This window comes from Astyanax mexicanus, chromosome 19 (assembly GCF_023375975.1).
Source record: "Astyanax mexicanus isolate ESR-SI-001 chromosome 19, AstMex3_surface, whole genome shotgun sequence".
Lineage (NCBI taxonomy): Eukaryota > Metazoa > Chordata > Actinopteri > Characiformes > Acestrorhamphidae > Astyanax > Astyanax mexicanus.
In genome coordinates, this window is record NC_064426.1 from 40,294,512 (window position 1) to 40,317,773 (window position 23,262).

Sequence of the window (23,262 nt, forward strand, 5' to 3'; positions counted from 1 at the left end):
TTATACTTATTAATACAATTTTATTTGACTGATTTTCATAAAATTTGGATGAATGAATACATGAATACATCACATATTTCAAATATTTAAAAAAAAATTAAACACAAGTGAGTGTGGCCTAAACATCTGCATTTAGTGCTGAATGGATGCTCAAACAAGTTGGATATTATGGAAAACAAGGATTTCCAAATCCGAACCGCTCCTGCAGCTGTCTGATCTCCTGCAGCAGAGCCTCATCTGATAATTTACACTGTAAAACAAAACAGATTTCTCTTTCATTTACATATAAAAATCTTAAGAGATGATTCACATTTCATCTTATTCACAATATTCATATTATTAATTAATTAAGGTTTGTGCTTTGCTCCTGTGCATGTAATTCTGAAATATATGTACCCCTGGCATAAAAAATATTTCTAAAATATAATATTGCGATAAATTACATTACTTAAAGACCAGGGATGCACTGAAATAAACATTTTCAGCCAAAACTAAATGTAAGCAAATAATGATACCAAATATCAAACAGAATATTTTGCAATTATATATATATATATATATATATATATATATATATATATTTACAATTTTTGCATTTACAAAGAGCACCTCACTCCACGCTGGTTGTTTTATTTGTTGAATATTCAGTAAATCCCTATTTAACACTATTCTATACAACTTATGATAATAACAATAACAACATAATAAGCCTATTTTACCAATAATTTTAGTAATTAGTGTTATTTTACCAATATTTTGTTTAATTAATAAGAAAATTCAGATGTCGGCATTCAACTCTGGTTTGCCATTATTTCCAGCTACAATATCTGCAAATCGGTAAATGGAAAGCAGCAACAGTATATTATAAGCTTATTATATTAAAGCATGATTATTGATTTGGTATATAGTGATATAAGGAGCACTAATAAGCTCTGTGTATCACTGTACTGAAATTTAAAGAGGACTGACCTGCAGGGTGTATTTATAGGACTGCTCCGCCTCCAGTTTTCTCCCAGTCTAAAAAAAACAGACGGCATGCTAATGATTATTAATCACTTTTAGATAAGAATAGTCTAACTGGTATTAATCATATTCTGTATATGGATATTAGCTACTCACCTGTAAACAGACCAGTGCCAGGTAGGCCCAGACCTCTGGGTTTTGATTATTGAGGATGTTGGCCTCGGCCAGGGCGTCCTCTGCCTCAGTCATCTCTCCGAGCTAAACCACAGCAGGAGCAAAAGTTATCTGTATCAATTATATACATCCCCATCCCATAGTATATTCAGCAACCAGGGTGTTGGCACAATTCCCATATTATACTCAGCAACCGGGCTGTTGGCACAAGCAACTCAGGCCAAATGTCATATTCTACTAAGCAACCGGGGTGTTGGATAAGTGGCTCAGGCCAATTCCCATATTATACTCAGCAACCGGGGTGTTGACACAAGCAGCTCAGGTCATTTCTTGTAATATACTCAGCAACCGGGGTGTTGGCACAAGCAGCTCAGGCTAATTCCTATATTATACTCAGTAACCGGGGTGTTGGCACAAGTAGTCGGACCAATTGTCGTATTATACTCAGCAACCGGGGTGTTGGCACAAGCATCTTAGGCCAATTCATATATTATACTCAGTAACTGGGGTGTTGGCACAAGCAGCTTAGGCCAATTCCTATATTATACTCAGTAACCGGGGCGTTGGCACAAGTAGTCGGACCAATTGTCGTATTATACTCAGCAACCGGGGTGTTGGCACAAGCAGCTTAGGCCAATTCATATATTATACTCAGTAACTGGGGTGTTGGCACAAGCAGCTTAGGCCAATTCCTATATTATACTCAGTAACCGGGGCGTTGGCACAAGTAATCGGACCAATTGTCGTATTATACTCAGCAACCGGGGCGTTGGCACAAGCAGCTAAGCCTAATTCCCATATTATACTCAGCAGCCGGAGAGTTGGCTACTGTGTGCTGTTCCATTCCACCTTAAATGATGCAGTCTCTACTGTCTGTTCCACTTTTTTTAAGGTGGAATGAAAAAAATGTGTTAGCTAGCTACTGAGACACACTAGTAGTGTTTTCTTTTTTGCTGTTATGAAGAAAATAACAAAGAAACATTGAAAGTGGTAGGGCTTTGGGATGAAATAGGACTGAAGAACCAATGAAGAACTCACCCTGTAGCAGGAAATGCCCAGACCCAGCCAGGTCCGACAGGATGGAGAGCTCCTGCAGGCCCGGAGATACGTGCTCTTGGCTTTTTCATACTGAAACAGATCGGACTGCCTTATAGTTAAATGAATTAATAGGAGAGTAAACCCAAAAAACTCACGATCCAAACCCCACCTCACCTCTCGGTTCTGCAGGTAGATGGAGGCGAGTCGGAGGTAAACGGGATGAGGGTCCGAGGAATCCGTCACAAAGTCCAGCGTTCTCTCGTAACACTTCACAGCCTGTTTATTATCCTTCATCAGGTAATACAGGTGACCACAGAGCGCCCACGCATCCGGGTTCTAGGTAAAATAGTTTAAAGGTCGTTTAAATTTAAAAAGTTGGTACAATATGGAGAATGCAAGTTAAAAGTCATAATGTTATTTAAGATTTTAATTTAACATTTGAGTTTTAGAGTAAAACAGCTCTTACCCTAAATTCATAAAATGAGAGTTTACCTTGTTTACCAGGGGTAATATGATTATAGATGTGTATGAAAGTATCAATATCGTATTGTATTGTGATATATATATATTTTTTGCAATACAGTATTTATTTCCAAAAAACACAGTCTAGATGTAAATATTGGTGTCAGAAGTGGTTCTTCTAGATAGCAGTGTTGTACTCTGTCGTTAGATTCCACTGTCCTGATTAGGTTTAACAAAATTTTATCGAAACAATTTCAATGCATTGCGATGCTGTAAGCATGACAATATATAGCAATTGTTTAAAAAAATGGTATTAAATACAATCAGGACAGTGGGATCTAACGACTGAGTACAACACTGCTATCTATATGAACCACTTCTGACACCAATATTTACATGTAAACTAATAATTTAAAATCTAGACTGTGTTTCTGGAAATTAATACTGTATTGCAAAACAAATATCGCAATATGATACAATATCGATATCAATATCGATATGTGTATCATATCGCCAAATTCTTCTCAAGACACAGCTCTATTTAATTAAAACAAATATAATAATAAAATATAGCCGCAAGCGGCAATCATCGGGTTCAAGCACCAGCTTGCACAATGGTGCCTACTGGAGCATTGAATGGTGATGTGTAAGAAGGTCTAATATGATTGGCGATGCCCTGTTACATTTAGAAATTATCAAGTTTTTCACCTGTTATTAATGTTGAGCAGAGGCCTTTCAACCTGATCAGTGCTTAAATTCACATGTAAATCTAGTGAACTTTGTAGGATATTCATTAAGTGAGTTAGAACTAGTCAAAAGGTGTCTACATGTTATTGGTATTGATCAGGTGGCTTCAACCAGAATGTTCACAAAGTGGTATTCAGATTGACCTTTGAACCTTTGCAGAACAAGCTGAAATGTTTGACCAAACAAGTTTAAATTAACACAAAGGAGTGAATGTTCTGATATGACATGTAATTACGAAGTTATTATAAATCTAGTTCTGAATTAAATGGCGCTTCATCAAGCACCAACTAGCACAATGGTGCCTACTAGAGCATAGGATGGTGATGTGTAAGAAGGTCTAACACAATTGGAGACATTCTGTCACATTTAAAATGATCAAAAGTCTTTCACCTGTTATTAATGTTGAGAAGAGGCACAAAGGAGTGAATGTTCTGATATGACATGTAATGTCAAGTTATTCTTAATCTAGTTCTGTATTAAATGGCGCTTCATCAGAGTGATATTGTACAGAGGTCTTTAACATTGTGAGATTACAGCAAATACTGCAGAGTTACAGCAATTTAGGTTAGAAATTCCAAGGACGCACAGATTGCTTGATGCCTGGAGAGTATTGTATGTGAAATTTTCACAAATGTTTTTAATGAACATTTACCTAGAGACTCTACAGTGTGCAGCAAGACTGAAATGGAGGTGATAGGCCAAATATCCAGAGAGTAGTTTCAATATAGCTATTTTCAAACAATTAGCAATTATGAATGAACAAAGCACTTTTTAAACATAGTTGTATTGAGAAATTTGTCAGAGCCACTGTACTAAATATGGCAAAAACAATTAGATGTCAAAATAGTACAGCATGATTGACATATACTCGTTTTTTTTGGAACAGCGCCCCCCAGTGGGCGGATTGTTTCAGCACTTTGCAGGTCACTACAGTGTCTCCACCTGAACATAACTGCCAAATATCATCCAGATTGGGCAACATTCAGCCTGCCAAAATGTCTGCTGAATGCTGATTGGCTGATGGTGTTCAGCCATGTTGATTGATTAAGTTGCCCTTTGAACATCCTTTAGAGGCTGTATGATAGATTCTGCATGCAAAGTTTCAGTGAATGTGAATGGGGCATATATCCGGAAGGACTAATTTGCATATGGCGGCCATATTGTTTACATATTTCAACTTTTTCTTAATGAATATTGAAGCGCATGCTCTCACGAGTGTTTTGATACCAAACATGCCAGGATTGGTCAAAATTCCTAGGACTAGTTTGCAAAAGTAGGTTTTGCATATTATGCAAATTAGCACAAAATCTATATAGACGGAAGTGCATGGTCCAAATTGGAAAGTTGTTGGTATTGACCCAAGGAATCCATCAAAAAAAGAATTTTGAATGTAGGTCTTATGGTTTTTGAGTTATTGAGAAAATTGTGAAAAATGAATTTCCTTGTTTATAGCGCCACCACTTGACCAATCGGTGCCATTTTTGTTGTCCACCGAGATGCACTGATCCTACATCTACCTACCAAGTTTCATTTCTCTATGACTTACGGTTTAGGCTGCACAACTGTTTTTACAGGAGAAAAAGAATAATAATAAGAAGAAGAAGAAGAAGAAGAAGAAGAAGAAGAAGAAGAAGAAGAAGAAAAATCTTAGCAAAAACAATAGGGTTCTACGCACCTTCGGTGCTTGAACCCTAAAAATAACAACCAGTTTGTATAAGCTACTTGTATTAGTATTGACAATGACAGTTTAGTTTTAATAGATGGTAAAACATTGAGACATTTGATAAAAAACAATATAAAATTATATATAATCTTAATCAGCTATACAGTAAAAGTTTAATTGTTTCAAAGTTTAAATATTATATATATTAAATATCCTTATGCTGTGAAGGTGTGTGAGCAAATTTACGAAAACAGCAATGTTATGTCCATGTGCGCCTGTGTTGCCAAGATAGCAATGAACATCTGACTGTTGATGTCTGTCTACCTAGTAATCAGTCAGTCAGTTGAGCACCTAATTTCCAGATCACCACGCCCATCAGTGTAGATACATTCAGAAGCTCTGTTGCTATTTTAACGACGCAGGTGGAAGGCGTAAAAATAGACTGTTAGTGGGGTGTAAGAGAGCAATGAGCATCACAGCTAGCCTTGCACAGTGTGAAAGATAGGGCCCTAAATCTTTCTATATCGAGGAAGACTAGTGATCAGTACTAATTAATTTTACACTAAACAGTGTTGTGTTGAGTTTGTGAGAATACAGGACATGGGTATACCTGGAAGTGGTCGGTGAGAGCCTCCTGCAGACTGATCTCAGCACTGCTGTACTGCCCCTGCAGGAACTGCAGGTGAGCCAGCGACAGGTAATACCAGCTGCTCGGACCTCCATCCGGACACAGCAGCTCCTGGGCCAGAGCTCTCTGGGCCATCTTCAGCACATACACACACACACACACACACACACACACATACACATACACACAAATTAGGGAGAGGGAGAGGCAGACGTCTGTAGTGGGCTGGTAATAACCCAGAAATGTATTTAATGGAATATAGCATGAGTTAAAAACATAGAGATCAATCATGTTAATTTATAGAAATTTACAAATAAAAATCCATATGAGAATTAATATTAAATTTTATCAGTCGTAGTCACTGGCTCCATCAATGACAATAATATATACAGCTCTGAAACAAAATAAGAGACCACTTTAAAAAGCAGCATAAAGTTATCCAAAAGCAGCGTGTAAGACTGGTGGAGGAGAACATGATGCCAAGATGCATGAAAACTCCACCAAATATTGATTTCTGAACTCTTAAAACTTTATGAATATGAACTTGTTTTCTTTGCATTGTTTGAGGTCTGAAAGCTCTGCATCTTTTTTGTTATTTCAGCCATTTCTCATTTTCTGCAAATAAATGCTCTAAATGACAGTTTGGGAGAAATGTTGTCTGTAGTTTATAGAATAAAACAGCAATGTTAATTTTACTCAAACATAAACCTATAAATAGCAAAATCAGAGAAACTGATTCAGAAACTGAAATGGTCTCTTAATTTTTTCAGAGCTGTATAATACAAAAAAAAACAATTTACACAAAAAGTTTTGTAGGGTTTTTATTTGTTGTCTTGTGCACCGTTTTGCTTTTTAGTTTTAAACAGGTAGGCTGTGGTGTGGAACAGGTGGAGAATTCCTAATATATTATATAAATTAAAACAGAGCACATAAATATTTTAGCAGAATTAAATAGTAAATATACCAAAACTCTTTTTTATTTGATTTTTTTAGCCTCACCTGTAATGCATTATTCTCCAGCAGAAACTTCACCGCCTCCATATAGATGGTGGTGTTGGGTCTGGTAAAGGGCTGGTGTACGACAGGATGCTCAGTATCAGAATCTGCAGCGTAACCCTGCCCTGTTTTAACCTCCTGGATGGTGGAAGACCTATGTTCCTCTGTCCGATCACCCAGAGCTGCAAAATACAATATATAATATATATAAAATTATATATAATATATATATATAATACAATTACACATCAGCTATAGCACAGTAGAGATGCACCAATGTGGGAATTCTGAGCAACAGCGGAAACTCTTGGTCTTCCAATCCTGGGGCAATCCTGATGAGAGGCAGTTTCATCATCATAATATTTTTGATTGTTTTTTACATTATGTGTTTACAGGGCTATTCACTGTATACCTGTAACTCTCCCTCTTCACAACTGATGCTCTCAAACCTTTACATTAAGAGACAAGAAATTCAAGTAATTAACTCTTGATGAGTTCAGCACAGCTGTTAACTGAAAGCCTGAATTCCAGGTGATTCTACCTCATAATTCTGACTGAGACAATTCAGAAGAGATGTGTAAAACTGTTGTCTAAACAAGAGGAGCTACTTTGAAGAATCACATTCTGGTTTGTTTAAAACTATTTAGTTTAATCTACAATACAGAACATTTTAGAATAATGAAAAAAACTCTGAATTGAAAGTGTGTCCAGACATTTATTGGTACTTTACATCATCTGATGATTCATACACATACACATACAGCTGAAATCATACTAAATTCTAAAATAATTAATAATAAATGAGATAAATGAGGACATGCTCTAACTTTTTCCTCATAATAAAATAGCTATGGCTGTCTGCACACATCAACAGTAGTAAAAGCAGTAGTATACAATTCAGCACAGATGAATAAAAGAATCTCACCTGGTGTGTTACTCAGAGACTCACTGTCCCCCACTTCCTGTCCCTGTCCTCCCTCCACCTGGGTCTGAGTGCTGTCCACCTCTGGAAGACGCGTCAGGGCTGCCTGGAGTTTTGTAGCTTTGAGGAAAGCCATTTCTGCTCGAATGGGGTTCTCCTGTGCCAGGTAGAACAGACCTGTACCAATATAATACAGTTAGTGTGATAATAATTAATTAAGCTTTATTTAAAACAGGTAAATAAGTGTTATAACAGGCAACCCGTGGGCCAATAATAATACAATTATTAATAATAGAATGACTGCTTACAGAAATCTCACAATTTTTTTAATATTTCAGTGACAACTTTGATTTGTGTGTCATATTAATAACATCATAATAACACATGGGCTCGTCTATAGCTTTTCTTTAAGTTAGTACACTTAGAGCTCCGAGTGTTCCATTATATAGCTTGCCATCAGCTGCCGGAGCCCTGAGAGAGCACAATTGGTCTTGCTCTCTCTGGGTGGGTACAGAAGATGATGCTCTTTCCCCTCATCACTCCTAGGGTGATGTGGATCAGCACAAGGCTGCATCTGTGAGCTGATGTATTAGAACCGAGTCGCTGTGCTTTCCTCCGAGCGTTAGCGCTGTGATGCTACAAGCTAATGTTCAAAAAGAGGCGGAGTCTGACTTTACATGTGTCGGAGGAGGCATGTGCTAGTCTTCACCCTCTTGGTGTCGGGGCCTAATGAGTGGGTTGGAAAGTTGGGTAAAAAAATTATATATATAAAAAAAGTTAGTGCACTGATCCAATATCCAATTTGCCCATTTAGTTTAAACCAAAATTCCTCTACAGATTACTCTGTTTAAGCAAAAATCACCAAATTCAGGACTATTCTAGAACTAATAGCGTAGATTTATGCATTATGAACTAAATTATAACAAAAACTAAAACATTTTCCCCACTTTATATTGTTCTCTCCCACATATTAACATTCTCCCACCTTTCTCTCCATTTCTTCCGAACACTGTCTGTGCATGGAGGAGCTTTTGGACAAACCAGCTTTTATAGTTTAAGGTTTTATAGTATAAAGTCTGTGTCTTGTTTCATCCTGGTCTTACCGAACACGGTCCAGGCGACTACACTGCTGGGTTCTATAGATGTGGCCCGCTCCAAAAACGTCTCAGCATCCCTGTATCGCCTGCTCATCTCCGCCAGAATCCCACACATCAGCAAACTACAAACAGAGAAAGGCACAATTAGCATCTACAGCTCTGGAAAAAATAAGAAAGCACTTAAAAATAATGAGTTTCTTTGATTTTACCAAATTGAGAACCTCTGGAATATAATCAAGAAGAAGATGGATGATCACAAGCCATCAAACCACCAAACTGAACTGCTTGAATTTTTGCACCAGGAGTAAAGCAGCATGAAGTAATCCAAAAGCAGTGTGTAAGACTGGTGGAGGAGAACATGATCAAAAAGCCTTTTTGTACAAAATAACATGGGAGTAAACCAGAAATGGCCATAAAATGCTTATCAGTCAACTGTTCAATTTTGATTTTGATCCATTTATTATCAAAAGAGACATCAGCACAATGTAAGTAGCAATTGGAAATGGATTTTTCCAAAGTCAAAAATGTCAATTTCCAAACTCTTTATCTGTAGTAAAGCAGTAAAGCTGGAACAGATGGTGTTACTGCTGTTATTCTCTACTGCATCATTTACACACTTACAGCACATTCATACTTTCATCATCATAATAACTAGAAAAACACAGAGAACTATGTTAAAACTATTAAAAGTAGAAGTTCTTTTTTTTAGAGAAATTACAGATTAAGCCAGAGAGCGGTGAGTACTGTTTCCTACACCTTCAAATAAAGACTCTTAGAAACTGGAGAAAAATCTGCTACAGGAAGACATCTGGCTGACCCACATGGAAACAGCAGTTTTAGCCTTTAGCTCAGATTAACATGATTAGACTGAGTCTCAGTTTCAGCAGAGAAGAAAAGAATTAGTCTAGAGTTAGTCTGGCAGGTGAAGAACTGCAGTAATAAAGTCATTTTTTTATTCACACATTCATTTATATGTGATAATCTGAAATCCATGGATAAAATACATGTGGAAAGTGTCTTTTATCTAAGTATAGTTCATTTCTGTAATGATAGAATATTAGAAACAGGACTTGTATGGTTCTCTCAATGGTTTAAACTCTACTCTACCTGGGAACGTGTTCTTGATGGATGGCCACAGCCGTCTGAAAACACTCCTCAGCCTTCAGATAATCAGCCATCAGCATGTGAAACGCTCCGTAATCAAACCAGTGGGAGGGGCTCTGATCCTGAGACAGACGCTGCAGTAAATAAATGACAGGAGGCTTTTAGTTCTTATTCAAGATCCAAAAACTATCAGCACGAGGTACAAACACTATTATACAGTAGATACTGTACCTCCTGGTAATAATGAGCAGCTAGCTGATAGTCCTCGTTCAGCTGAGCCTCCCTGGCGAAGTGTTTGAGCTGGCAGCAGTCCAGTAGTGTCTGAGCCTGAACCTCCTCACCATTGGCTGACAGGGTCTGCAGAAACACCAGCATATATATTGAACACTTCATCACTAACACAACTACACACCTGGATTGCAGTTATGTATCAGTTGCAGTTATGGCAGATGCGTAAATGATTACATGTGTGGTCTGATTAGACACAAAAAGACGTTAAAAACTAGAAAAGTGGTTGCTATGGTGGTGCTAAGTGGTTGTTAGGTGGTTGCTAAGGTATTCTTATGGTTTCCATGGAAGTTACTATGGTGTTGTTAAGCAGTTGCTAAGTGGTTGCTGAGCAATTGCTATGGTATCCATGGTGGTTACTATGGCATTGCTAAGTGGTTGCTAGGTGGTTGCTGAGGCATTGCTATGCTATCCATGGTGGTTACTATGGTGTTGCTAAGTGGTTGCTAGGTGGTTGCTGAGGCATTGCTATGGTATCCATGGTGGTTACTATGGTGTTGCTAGGTGTTTGCTAAGGCATTGCTATGGTATCCATGGTGTTTACTATGGTGTTGCTAAGCAGTTGCAAGGTGGTTGCTGAGGCATTGCTATGGTATCCATGGTGGTTACTATGGTGTTGCTAAGTGGTTGCTATGTGGTTGCTGAGGCATTGCTATGGTATCCATGGTGGTTACTATGGTGTTGCTAAGTGGTTGCTAGGTGGTTGTTAAGGCATTGCTATGGTATCCATGGTGTTTACTATGGTGTTGCTAAGCAGTTGCTAGGTGGTTGCTAAGGCATTGCTATGGTATCCATGGCAGTTGCTATAGTATTGCTAAGCAGTTGTTAAGTGGTTGCTAAGGTGTTCATATGGTATCTGTTGTAGTTGCAATGGTGTTAATAAGTGTTTTCTGGGTGGTTGCTAAGATGTTTCTATAGTATTTGTGGTGGTTGCTCTGGTGTTGCTTACAGGTTGCTAGGTTGTTGCTGAGGCATTGCTATGGTATCCATGGCAGTTGCTATAGTGTTGCTAAGCAGTTGTTAAGTGTTTGCTAAGGTGTTCCTATATCTGTGGTAGTTGCTATGGTGTTAATAAGTGTTTTCTGGGTGGTTGCTAAGATGTTTCTATAGTATTTGTGGTGGTTGCTATGGTGTTGTTCACTGGTTGCTAGGTGGTTGCTAAGGCATTGCTATGGTATCCATGGCAGTTGCTTTGGTGTTGCTAAGGTGTTGCTATGGTTTCTGTAATGGTTTCTATGGTGGCTGCTATGGTGTTGCTAAGCAGTTGCTAGGTGGTTGCTGAGGTGTTGCTAGGTGGTTGCTAAGGTGTTGCTATGGTGCCATCACTTTATACGACAGTCGATCAACACTATTTGTCTTTTAAAACTCATCCTTTCTCTCTAATGTTCAAAATTCATGCCTTCATTCAATCTGTTGCCTTCTGTTTTACTAAATACAGGATATTTACATTACATTACATTATAATAACAGGTGAGAACAGGTTAGCTGCAGTTGTGTTGAGGTGTTGTCTACAGTACCTTGTTGAGAGCAGCGTGCATCTCGTCCACCAGGAAGACGTAGAGCTGGCTCAGGAAGGCCTGCAGCTGCTCTGGATCAATGAAGGCCTTGGTCCTCAGCATCTTCTCTCGCACGATTCTCACTACTGCGTACTGCGGCAACAAGAACCACCACAGACAGACACACAGACAGACAGACAGTCATCAACCAGCTTTACGAATACATACTCTTCCTTTCTGCTTCATAAAATTTTCTTATAAAATACCATACTTATATAATTACTTAAATATGACCTCAATAACATCACATAAAAATGCAAAAAGTTTGTAAAAGCAGTTTTTAAAGCTTTCTATCTCTAGCTCACCTTCATCTGCTCTTTAAAGGCGAAGTATTTCCCGGAGCAGTTGAGCTCTCCGTAGATCCGGCTCTTGCGCTGTTCTGTGGTGGCCGGGTCCAGAGGTTCAGCTCCAGGAACGAACGCCGCTCCAAACATCTGCTGGTACTGATCCAACACCTGAGACGCCACACTCTCTATCTGAGCCTGATACTCTCGCACGGCCTGTACAGAAACAGGTTCAGCATAAGTTATATACATACAGTAATTCAGGTTCTGACCACAAGGTAGAGATATAGACAGCGTAATAGAGTATTTAAAATCTAATCATGAGGAATATGAAGAGAGGAAGGCGAGCTTTAAAGGAGAACTCTGGTGTAAAATGGACTTTTGTTGTAGTAAAACATGATAAAAAGTTCTTACCTTTGATAAATAGCACACCTCCATTCTTCCACCGGCATCTTTGTACTGATAATGACACACATATATACATAGATTCCGCATAGATTGCCTCCGGGCACTGGCTACTATCCTATGCAAAGTCTATGTATATATATCTATGTCATTATCAGTACAGTAATGGTGGCGCTCGGAGCTGAAGCTAGTAGCATTATAGGATGTAAACAGTGGTTTTTAAAAAGCTTCTTCTGCACTTTTTAAGTTATTAATGCCTCGTTTTAAATGTCAGGGCTCTCCGGATTCTAGTAAGGAGGTGTGGAGCTACTTTGAGCTGGATAACGGTGTAAAAAGTGATTTATCAGGGTAAATTATGCCCCGTATCACACAGTCTGAAGGGTGTTTGGACAAACTGTTAAAATTTCTGGATCTCGGAACGCTGTGGGAGAACGGAGGTGTGCTATTCATCAAAGATAAGAACTTTTTATCATGTTTTACTACAACAAAAGTCCATTTTAAACCAAAGTTCTCCTTTAAAGCTCCCCCTCCTGCATTTCTCAGCTGTATACAAAATGTTCCATAGTTAATAGAACTCTATAAACTATAGAACTAGCTCTAACTTCTCTGAACCTCGAGTGTATTATTGTGATTATACCACAGTTCCATTATCGCTGTTTATTGAAAGATTTTAAAGAGTTAAAGAGGAGGAGAAAATAGGATCTGTTTGGTTATAAAAAGTCTGTGAGTTAAAATAGTTCCATTGCTGCTCTGTTTGTAGCTGCGCTGTTTGGTTTGTAAGCGCTGCATCATTGCTAAGTTACCTGCATAGTTGGCGGAGTAATACATGGAGAGCTTCGGTTACAGTGCATTACCTGCTGATAACGGTACTCATAGAACGCCTCTCAGCCAATCACATTGCAGGGTTAAAACTAAATGTGGTATAATTACAGACCAAGACCAAGAAAGTAAATATAGTGAGAGGATTCTGTGTTCCAGCGCGTATATCTGTGCAGTGTAAACGTACTTTAACACCGAAAGCTGAAAATTAGGAGCTGCGATTTTAAACACAGTGTTTTCTATGGGACGTGCAGCGCAGATGTGAACTGTGAATACTGCACAGAGCCCACGTGTAAACAGCATGGAGCAGCAATAATATATCAGATTAAACTACGCCTTATCAGCAGTTTACCTTAATTAAAAATGAGTATATTTGATAGCTGGGTTGGATTGAGACCAGACCATGTTCTCACCACAAGTGAACCACTCCTGAAAAGAAATCTGAGGGGGCGTAATTATTGCCTTAAAAAAAAAAAATGCATTACTGATTTCAAATTATTTGCATGCGTTAACCCTTAAACGCTTAAAGTATTCTTCATTTTGGAATTTTAATAGCCCAACACTGCATTAATGAAGTATTGCAAGCAGTGGTTCTACCTTTTCTAAATGCATATTCGGGTGCCCTGTTCCAACTGGACAATGCTCATCCACATACTGCTTTAAACAGAGCGTTTTTCACTATGGTAAATTAACAGTCTAATATCACATTAATGTGGTCCTAAAACTAGTGTTTCTAACTTTTCTGAAGTCACACTCCAGCGCATTATTCCAACAGGACAATGCTCATCCATATACTGCTATATATAAAGCTTTTGGTTAAATCCAGCCTAGGCTTATGAACACAGATTATATGACTGTGTGTGTGTATAAATGTGTGTGGCTCTAAATGTGTGTGTGCGTCTCACTCTCTCTGCTCCTGCTGGTCGGCGGGGTAGTGCAGGTCTGGGCGGAATCAGTTCCTTTACTCTGTGCCACAAAACATATATATATATATATATATATATATATATATATATATATATATATATATATATATATATATATATATATATATTAACATGAATACATCTCAAACGAGTTCTATTAAAAATGAATATAAATATACATTAAATAATATATATTGTTTTATATGAATTCCTGTTACCGGTTAGCTAGCTCCTCCAGCGGTCTCTTTGGAACCAGTGGTTTCTCCAGGGTGATTTCAATAATAATATACGATCCTGAATCTGCATACATCTGACATCAGAAGACACATCTCCATTAGCTTCAGAAAAATTACAGATCATCTCTTTTAAATAATTTATTGATTTATTTATGAACTGACCTCTCCTTCTGTGTTGACCTGTGGCTCAGCGTCTGTTATATTCTCAGTCTGAGACACTTTTACCTGGTTTACTGTCTGGAAACACAGAATATTATTCACCATTAATACCATTAATAAAAACATTAGTTTTTATAATAATAATAATATTTTTAGGCCAAATTGCTGCACAGCAGAAAGTAATCACAAGCTAATAACTAATAAAAAGAATTATAACATAATAAAATGCAAAAAATAATAGCGATAGCAAAACAGTCCTATAAGAATGAAAAGTGAAAGTAATTTTTTATAAGAAATATGATAAGTTTAATTATAAATTAAATAAGATTTTAGTTGAAGAGTATCTACATAGGGGCTTCATAACACATTTCTAAGCATTGAATTATTGATTTATAATGCAGCGTGTGAGTGTGCTCGTTTGTGAATGAGATGTGAGATGTGTGTGTGTGTGTGTGTGTAAGTGTGTTTGTGTGTGCGTGTTTGTGAGTGAGATTGTGTGTGTAACAGTGTGTGTGTGTATATGTATGTATGTATGTGTGTGTCAGTGTTTGTGTGTATGTGTGTGTGTGTGTCAGTGTGTGTGTATGTGTGTGCATGTGTATGTGCATGTTTGTGAGTGAGATTGTGTGTCAGTGTATGTATGTGTGTAAGTGTGTGTATGTATGTATGTGTGTGTGTGTGTATACGTATGTGTATGTGTGAGTGAGTGTGTTTGTGTGTGTGTATGCGTGTATGTGTGTGTATGTATGTATATGTATGTGTATGAGTGTGTGTGTATGTGTGTGTCAGTGTGTGTAAGTGTGTGAAAGTGTGTGTGTGTGTGTATTCTCAGTCTCAGATCTCAGATGCTGGTTGGTGGTGTAGCACCGCGGGCACTGCCCGCTCCATCTGCTGCTGGTCATAGGGGTGTCGGTGGTGGGTGGGATGACTTAGGGATGAGTCAACCCCCCCCACCCCCCCCCCCCCCCGCCACACACACACACACACCCCAACCCCCCCACATTCAGCCCACCAATCTGCTGCTATTATAGATAATTACTTTAGGAAGCTCTTATCCGGATCCCATCATAAAGGGCATCAGAAATCAAGCAGTGTGTGATGCAGTGAAACTGCTTTCTTATGGAGACCAGAAATATCAAGAAATGAGGTACAAACACTTCATTACCTTACTTAAGTAGAAATGTAGCTTATCTATACTTTACTGTAGTAACTATTTTTACATTTTCACACAATTATCTGAACTTTCTACTCCTTACATTTTATTAAAAATAGCCTCGTTACTTCATTCCGGCTTCTCATCGTTCAATAAAAACCCATCCAGATAAATCTCTCCATCCAGATAGAGAGAATCTGATTGGTGATTGGATGTTGAGAAGTATAAACATATACCATGCACTATAGGACTCTGTGGGCGTGTCCTAAGCTTTTGTTCTTAATGGCTTTATTTTTTCCTCTTACGTTACTTTTACTTTTATACTTTAAATAGTTTTGAAACCAGTACTTTTACACTTTTACTTGAGTTGATACTTCAACTTCTACAGAAATATTTTAAACCCTAATATCAGCAGTGATTTCTGCAGGTCAGACTGAATTGTGCAAAGCTGTGTTTAACAATCCAAAAGGATTAATTTTGTCACAGAAATAATTGCAATAAATAATATTGTTGTCATTTTCAGACCATTTCTGATCGTTTTGTTATATTTCAATACTACTGAATAATCAAAGATAAACAAAAGCTTTACAAGTTGTACCTTTTTACCAGCTGCAGCTTTATAGGAGGCAGCAGAGGAGGACCGGCGAAGGCGTGGCGGTGCAGCCGAGGTCTTCAGACTCTCCCGCAGAACACTCATGGTCCGCTTTGTCTGAACATCAAGGTATAAAATAATTTTCTTAAAGCATCAAAAACAATATGGCTATCTTCCCACAGCACGTAAAAGTGTCCCTAATCTGATCTTTCTGGACATGTCTGATATAGGTGTCTTCAGGGACAGGCCAGGATCAGTGGGCTGACACTAGGGCTGCACAATTTTTTCAACAATATATATCGCGATATTAAACAATGCAGGGCCCATGGCGTCACCAGCCCCGCGCCCACCCGCCCGCTGTCTCACGTCCGGACCGATCAAGAGCTGAGTCAGCGCCGAGCTCCTAAAACCCGAGAAAATAGCAAAAAAACAGTAATCGGCCCTTTAATCAGGCAGTTACCTCATGTTTACTCCTGCAGGTGAGCTCTGACTTTGGCGCATTAGTATCTTAACAGTGCAGCGCTTTTGTGCGTCTCAGCAGAGGATACTGACCTGTGCTTTCACACTGTGAAGATACACCAGCAGCTCATTTAAGGAAACAGTAATGTTATTTTAGTCTTTATTCTGTTTATTGTTTAGTTAAAAGTCGGGTTTGTGCTCTGTTGTGCCTCTGTGTGGGTATACAAGCACTGGAAGCACCTATAAGAATGGACTCTGATGATTAACTGTTGTCAGGGTTTTAATCAGTCAGTGGAGCTCCTGTGTTTTCCACCAGCAAGTTAGCAATATGTCAGAAATTTACCTGAACACACCTCACTTCCAGCAGAGCACCACACCCATCAGCGTAGATTTATTCCTAAACTCAGACTCTTATTTTAACAGCCTTGTGCAGGGTGTACACTAGGGCCCATATTCTGTATTTTTCTGATGGATCACCTTACTTACCTTTGTTTGAAGTTCTGAGTCGTAGAATGGGTGGAGCCTGTATGCCCCACGGATACGCTTCACACCAGGGTACAGCAGTGGTGTCAGGTCCATATACGCCACTCCATGGAAGGGAATCTGGATCTCATCATCTACCTGCTGTACACAACAAACTTATCAATAAATCTGTGTGTGAGCTTCCACATACAGATCCTTGGTCCTCTATACAAACACAGAAGAAGGTACATTTTATACACAGAGCCTATTTTATCTTCATTATAAATAGCACTGCAACCCCACACCACACTTGTGTCACAAGTTCAAACAGTAAAAATAAATAAATAAATAGAAACAGATTGTCTGGTTTCTCTGAAAAAAATAAGAGAGCACTTAAAAATGATGAGTTTCTTTGATTTTACCAAATTGAAAACCTCTGGAATATAATCAAGAGGAAGATGGATGATCACAAACCATCAAACCAAACTGAACTGCTTGAATTTTTGCATCAGAAGTAAAGCAGCATAAAGTTATCCAAAAGCAGTGTGTAAGACTGGTGGAGGAGAACATGATGCCAAGATGCATGAAAAAAACTGTGATTAAAAACCAGGGTTATTCCACCAAATATTGATTTCTGAACTCTTAAAACTTTATGAATATGAACTTGTTTTCTTTGCATTATTTGAGGTCTGAAAGCTCTGCATCTTTTTTGTTATTTCAGAGATTTCTCATTTTTTTGCAATAAATGCTCTAAATGACAATATTTTTATTTGGAATTTGGGAGAAATGTTGTCTGTAGTTTATAGAATAAAACAACAATGTTCATTTTACTCAAACATAAACCTATAAATAGCAAAATTAGAGAAACTGAATCAGAAACTGAAGTGATCTCTTCATTTATCTAGAGCTGTAGATGTGTTTTTTTTTTCTCACAGCTTTCTCTTTGCTTGATTTTCCTCCGGCTGCTTTGGCGGCTTGAGGAGATTTCATCACTTCCAGCGGCCACAGCCTGCACTCTGCGATCCTGCGGGTCAGACTGAAACACAGGACCAGTTTACAAAATGCAGTAATAATAAAAAATGTACGGAAAAAAAAATATGATACCTCATATGCCAAAATTCATGGGACAGCAGTATGCACATTACCAGTAAAAAAAATTGCACACATCTCTTTTTAATCAATGTTTTTTTTTATTTTCTGCATTGTAGATTAATATTAAATGCATTAAAACAATTAAGGGACACATATGAAATTTTGTAGTAAACGGTAAAAAAGTGTTATTCCTCCACATTAATCCCCTGATCTAAACCTGATGAACTGAGATGGTGATTTGAGGTGATTTAATTGTGATGAGCTGCAGCTTCACAGCGTGAAGGAAAAGCAGCAGCTATTGTTCAGCACCTCCAGGAACTCCTTCCTTCAAGACGCTGAGAAAACTATTCCAGGTGACTCTCCCTCATGAAGACACTTAAGAAGAGTTAAAATCTCACCAAGAGTGTGCAGATCTGAACTCAAAGATACATGTATAAAAGTATAAAACATCATTCTGGATTGTTTAACACTTTTTGTGTTCCTGTAGAGCTTTAATATAGTCTTCAATATTAAATTTACAATGTAAAAAATCATAAAAAGATAGAAAACACACTGAATGAGAAGAAGATGTGTCCAAACGTTTTCACTGGAGTAGGTGCTTTGTAAAATATGAGTATTTACCCAGCAGCTCCTCCTGCGTCCAAAAAGCATCTGCACTCCGTATCCCAACTCACTCTTTTCTGGTTGCACTCTGCTTCAGCCCTGAACTCCCTGTCCTGTTACACGCAGGAAGTGATCAGATTTGACATACATGACACTCTGATTATGTTCCTTCACATATATTCTTCTCATATAAATCCGTGCTCCGGCGCATCCGTGGCAATTTATTTTTTTATTTTTTTATTTTTTAATTCAGACAGTTTTTTTTCCCAGCATTTTATTTTTTACTCAGTAACGGGGAGTTTTCCAATGTAGTGAAGTAAATAACTTGTGTCAAATTGAACTTGAGTAAAAGTAAAATTACCTATTTTAAAAAACTACTTTAAAAATTACAAATTACTCATAAAATCTACTCAATTACAGTAACGTGAGTAAATGTAATTTTTTAATTTCCACCTGTATAATTGTGCCGTTGTTATATCAATGCTTGTCATCATGCACAAATATTTAGATTAAAATAATGGCAGTAAAAAATACACAAATAAATACAACAATAATGTGAAAAAAAAAACATTTTTTTTAGTTGACAGAAAGCATTGTGACCGTTCTAGAGCCCTAGTCTGGAGCCCTGGAGCAGTATAATTTATATAGTATAATTTAGTCAATTATTCAGTCCTCTATCTTATTTAACTGATCACTGGAACCTTTTTTTTCTATATCTGGGTACGTACCTCTACGCTGGTAAGATCTCCGTCCTCAAAATCTGTGGGCTCTCGTTCGATGAAGACCCCTGGAATGGGCTGGGCGTCCGGGGCGAGGCGAGGACTCAGAGGCCATTTTTTGGGTCTCGGCGCTGTCTCTCTCTCACCGCCCGTTTTTAATATTCCATTAGAGAACAGTAATATCTGCTCTTTCTGAAACAAAAAAAACATACAAGTAAAATAAAACATTAACAATGATGAATTTATTATAAATAATGTATTTAAATCGGAAGTCAGAGAAAAAAATGATCAGGCACATACGGAGTGTAAATTCTACAGGGGCGTGGCTAAAACGAGAAAGTGAATGAGTTTTTTTTTTTATTTGTCTCATATATTCAGCCCACATGTAGACATTTGATCCACTGAGGTGATAATCCACTTGTACTGTACCTAACTAAGAACTTCATCATGTTCTCTCACCTGTAGGAGAACATTAACTCTATAGAGCACAGCATACCACTCTCTCTACTGGAATAGAGATTTTCTGGTAGGGGTCATATAGAAGGCACTTCATAACGGCACCCTTTTCTACTAAAGGGCAAAATGGTACCTATAGATGACACTCATTAAAACACATTGTCATGCTTCAATACATGAAGGGGATTTGTTTCTATTCTGCCACATTAGAAGGTACTTTAATGATACCTTTCCAACCATAGGGGCACCATAGGGGCACCATTGGGGCGGCGGTTGCTCCCTCCTGCCCCACCCTAAGTCCGCCAGTGCCTAGAAGAACAGTATATGACCCTCCACCCTGCTCTGTCCTACCTCAGCGGTTAGCGGGATCTGCAGAGCTGCTGTGTAGATGGAGGGTGGCAGGGTGGCAGGGTTCCAGGCGTCGGGCACAGAGTACGCCGTCTCCACTGTGACTGACAGCAGATTGGACTGGGAGAGCTGGGAGTCTGAGAGTAAAAGCTCTGGGACGCTGACCGTCACCTCCAGTGTTGGCTGTGGAAAGAATATAATTAGAAAAAAAATCAGTGCTGTTAACGCAATATATTGTCTATTTTTCCTACATTGTAAATTAATACTAAAGTGATCCAGACTATGAAGGAACACATAAGGAATCATGTAGTAACCTAAACGTGTTAAACAAAGCTAAATACTCTGTCTGGTAACTCAATGATGAACTTATCCAGTGCAACAGAGGAAGCTCTTGCTATTCCTTTCCTGGGGTGGCCCTGATGAGTGCCAGTTTCACCATCACATTGTTTTTGATGTTTTTTTTCCTTCATTTCTTAAAGTCATTTTTTAAACTTTCTTTACTTATTTGAGTAGTTCTTTTCATAATGTGAATTAGAACTACAGCTATTCACTGTATACCAAGTGAATAGTACCAGGTGACTTTACCTCATAAAGCTGACTGAGAAAATCCAGCAGAGATGTGCAAAACTGTCATCTAAACAAGAGATGCTACTTTGAAGAATCTAAAAAGTAAAACATATTCTGGTTTGTTGATGACTTTAGTATTAATCTACAATGCAGTTCCTTTTTAAATATTGAAAAACCACTGATACTGTATATGGATTTCTCTCTCTCTCTCTCTCTCTCTTTCTATGTATGTATATATGCATACTGTATATTGGTGGTGAAATATGGAGCTAGACGAGCTAATATAAATATAATTTCATTTGCAGGATTTTTTCATTTTACATGTATCTAAATTTTAATACATTTAATTGCGAAAACACTTTTCTGTTTAATCTAATAGCAAATATTATATGCATTTAATACCGCCTACACTCATCCCTCCCTACACTCTTACTGTTACTCCTCCAGTCTGTGTGCTGGTCTCAGTGGATGATTCAGGTACAGGGTGGAGCGTCACGGTGGAGGAGAATCTGCTCTCACCTGTAATAAGAAAATAAAATTACTTTTTTAATAAATGCTTACCAGCTTTAATTTAAAACTGCTAAACATCAGTAATCATTCCTTATTACACTCATCACATACAGAAATGTAAAAGAGTAAATGTGTGAATGGCTAAAACTAATAAAATTAGAAAAATATATATTGAATTCTCACCATGCAATAGAGGAATCAGGTCCAACACAGCCTGTCCCAAAACACTTGTTCTGTCCTGTTTCTGCTTTTTCTCTTTGGGGAAGACTTCTGTTACTGTTACTGATGGGACACAAATAAAGATATGTTTCTTTTTCAAGCTTAAGTTGTGTAAAATTATGTAGAATTGTGATTATATAGTTGTAAAGTTTTTCATTTTTATTTTTTAGAAAATATGAAACTGCTATTCATGTTTGACTGATTTGACATCAAGAAATAGCTGAACTTTGGTCAGCGTCCAAGATAATACCTCACAACTTATACAGGTGTAGTTGTTCCCAAGCCATTCCCTGAGGTAACATTGATGATTGGTTTACATACTGCTGTCCTGTGACACTTGGCATGTCAATATACCGTAAGTGGGCTTGGGAACACTTAAAAAACAATAATTGATCAGTGCAGTGATTTATCAGTCTACTCAGGCTTTAGTAGAGCTCAGTAACATTCAGATGCACCAAATAGTGGGATTCATTTCTATTGGGAAGGCCAATATATTTAAAACCATATCATATCATAGTGCTGTATCATTCTAACTGAAATAAAAAATCAGTAAATGACTGACTTATTGGATAAAAAAATAATTAAAAAAAATAAACGGATCAGAAACTCACGTATGACAGGTTCCTTGGCCAGGTCATTCAGAGTATGTTCCGTTTCTGAGCACTGAAAGCTGCAGGTAAAGCTGAAATTCACACAGTCGTCCAGCGGGACGTCCAGCTTCTGAGAGTCTCCCAGCACTGTCCCGTTAAACTCAGCTCGCACAAAACTTAGAAATGGCTCACTTTTATTACTCCTCTGAAATACAGTAAAAATAACATTTTAAACTGTGAACAAGGAAACAGAACAAGTGCACTCCTCACATTTTTTGATTTTTTAATTGGACAACACTGAAGATATGACACTTTAATACAGTGTAAAGTAGTCAGTGTGCAGCTACAGTATAACAGTGTAGATTTACTGTGCCCTCAAAATAACTCAACACACACCCTTTAGTGTCTAAACTGCTGGCAACAACAGTGACTTCACCCCTTAAGAGAAAATGGCCCAATTATGCCATTGCGCAAAAAGACAACATGTTTTTGTGGATGATATGTGACTGACATAATAATAATAGAATAGCATAACAAACCGTTCACACATCATAGTGGTTGTGAAACATATATATTGTTTTATTGCACGACTGGCTAAAATACTATTCACAGTGTACTCACTATACTCATCAATACTAATCCCTAAAAGAGTTAATTAGTTACCTAACTAATGAATTAGCTAGACAGACAGTTAATTAATTAATTAGACAGACAGACAGACAACTAGTTAATTAGTTGATTAGCTATTTAAATAAATAATAAGTTAATTAGCTTCCAAATTAGGTAGATAGTTAATTAGTTAAGTAGCTACATAGATAAACAGTCAATTAACTAGTTAGTTAGACAGATAGTCAATTAGTTAATTAGCTACTGAAATGTTTGGTTAATTAGCTAATTAGGTCGATTGTTAATTAGGTAAGTAACTAGTTAGTTATACAGATAGTTAATCAGTTATTTAAATAAATATTTACTTATTTAGCAAGCTAGTTAGACAGATAATAAATTAGCTAATTAGCTACTTAAAT

At 37.7% G+C, this 23,262-nt stretch overlaps 1 protein-coding gene and 1 long non-coding RNA gene across 3 annotated transcripts in view; both read right to left on the reverse strand.

Annotated features, from left to right (window-relative positions):
• LOC125784350 (uncharacterized) overlaps positions 1-23,262 on the reverse strand; it is a 57,274-nt gene that overhangs the window by 13,100 nt on the left and 20,912 nt on the right. The window lies entirely within an intron of this gene.
• The window catches only part of cfap70 (cilia and flagella associated protein 70), a 24,210-nt gene continuing 948 nt past the window's right edge, over positions 1-23,262 (reverse strand). Inside the window, exons 2-26 of one of the 2 annotated variants that reach the window (XM_049467625.1) lie at positions 22,259-22,442; positions 21,612-21,710; positions 21,352-21,437; positions 20,355-20,534; positions 19,557-19,739; positions 18,847-18,941; positions 18,067-18,169; positions 17,158-17,292; positions 16,219-16,329; positions 14,471-14,545; positions 14,291-14,382; positions 14,052-14,112; positions 11,944-12,138; positions 11,600-11,731; positions 10,026-10,151; positions 9,798-9,928; positions 8,697-8,812; positions 7,597-7,770; positions 6,675-6,853; positions 5,658-5,810; positions 2,350-2,511; positions 2,176-2,265; positions 1,120-1,221; positions 970-1,017; positions 1-250 (exon numbers count right to left, since the gene is read on the reverse strand). In XM_049467625.1, the coding sequence (XP_049323582.1) occupies positions 167-250; positions 970-1,017; positions 1,120-1,221; positions 2,176-2,265; positions 2,350-2,511; positions 5,658-5,810; positions 6,675-6,853; positions 7,597-7,770; positions 8,697-8,812; positions 9,798-9,928; positions 10,026-10,151; positions 11,600-11,731; positions 11,944-12,138; positions 14,052-14,112; positions 14,291-14,382; positions 14,471-14,545; positions 16,219-16,329; positions 17,158-17,292; positions 18,067-18,169; positions 18,847-18,941; positions 19,557-19,739; positions 20,355-20,534; positions 21,352-21,437; positions 21,612-21,710; positions 22,259-22,442 (3,096 nt within the window). In that variant the 3' untranslated portion in view covers positions 1-166. Of the gene's footprint in view, positions 251-969; positions 1,018-1,119; positions 1,222-2,175; positions 2,266-2,349; positions 2,512-5,657; positions 5,811-6,674; positions 6,854-7,596; positions 7,771-8,696; positions 8,813-9,797; positions 9,929-10,025; positions 10,152-11,599; positions 11,732-11,943; positions 12,139-14,051; positions 14,113-14,290; positions 14,383-14,470; positions 14,546-16,218; positions 16,330-17,157; positions 17,296-18,066; positions 18,170-18,846; positions 18,942-19,556; positions 19,740-20,354; positions 20,535-21,351; positions 21,438-21,611; positions 21,711-22,258; positions 22,443-23,262 lie in introns of both variants that reach the window. The other variant, XM_049467624.1, reaches the window with a different exon arrangement.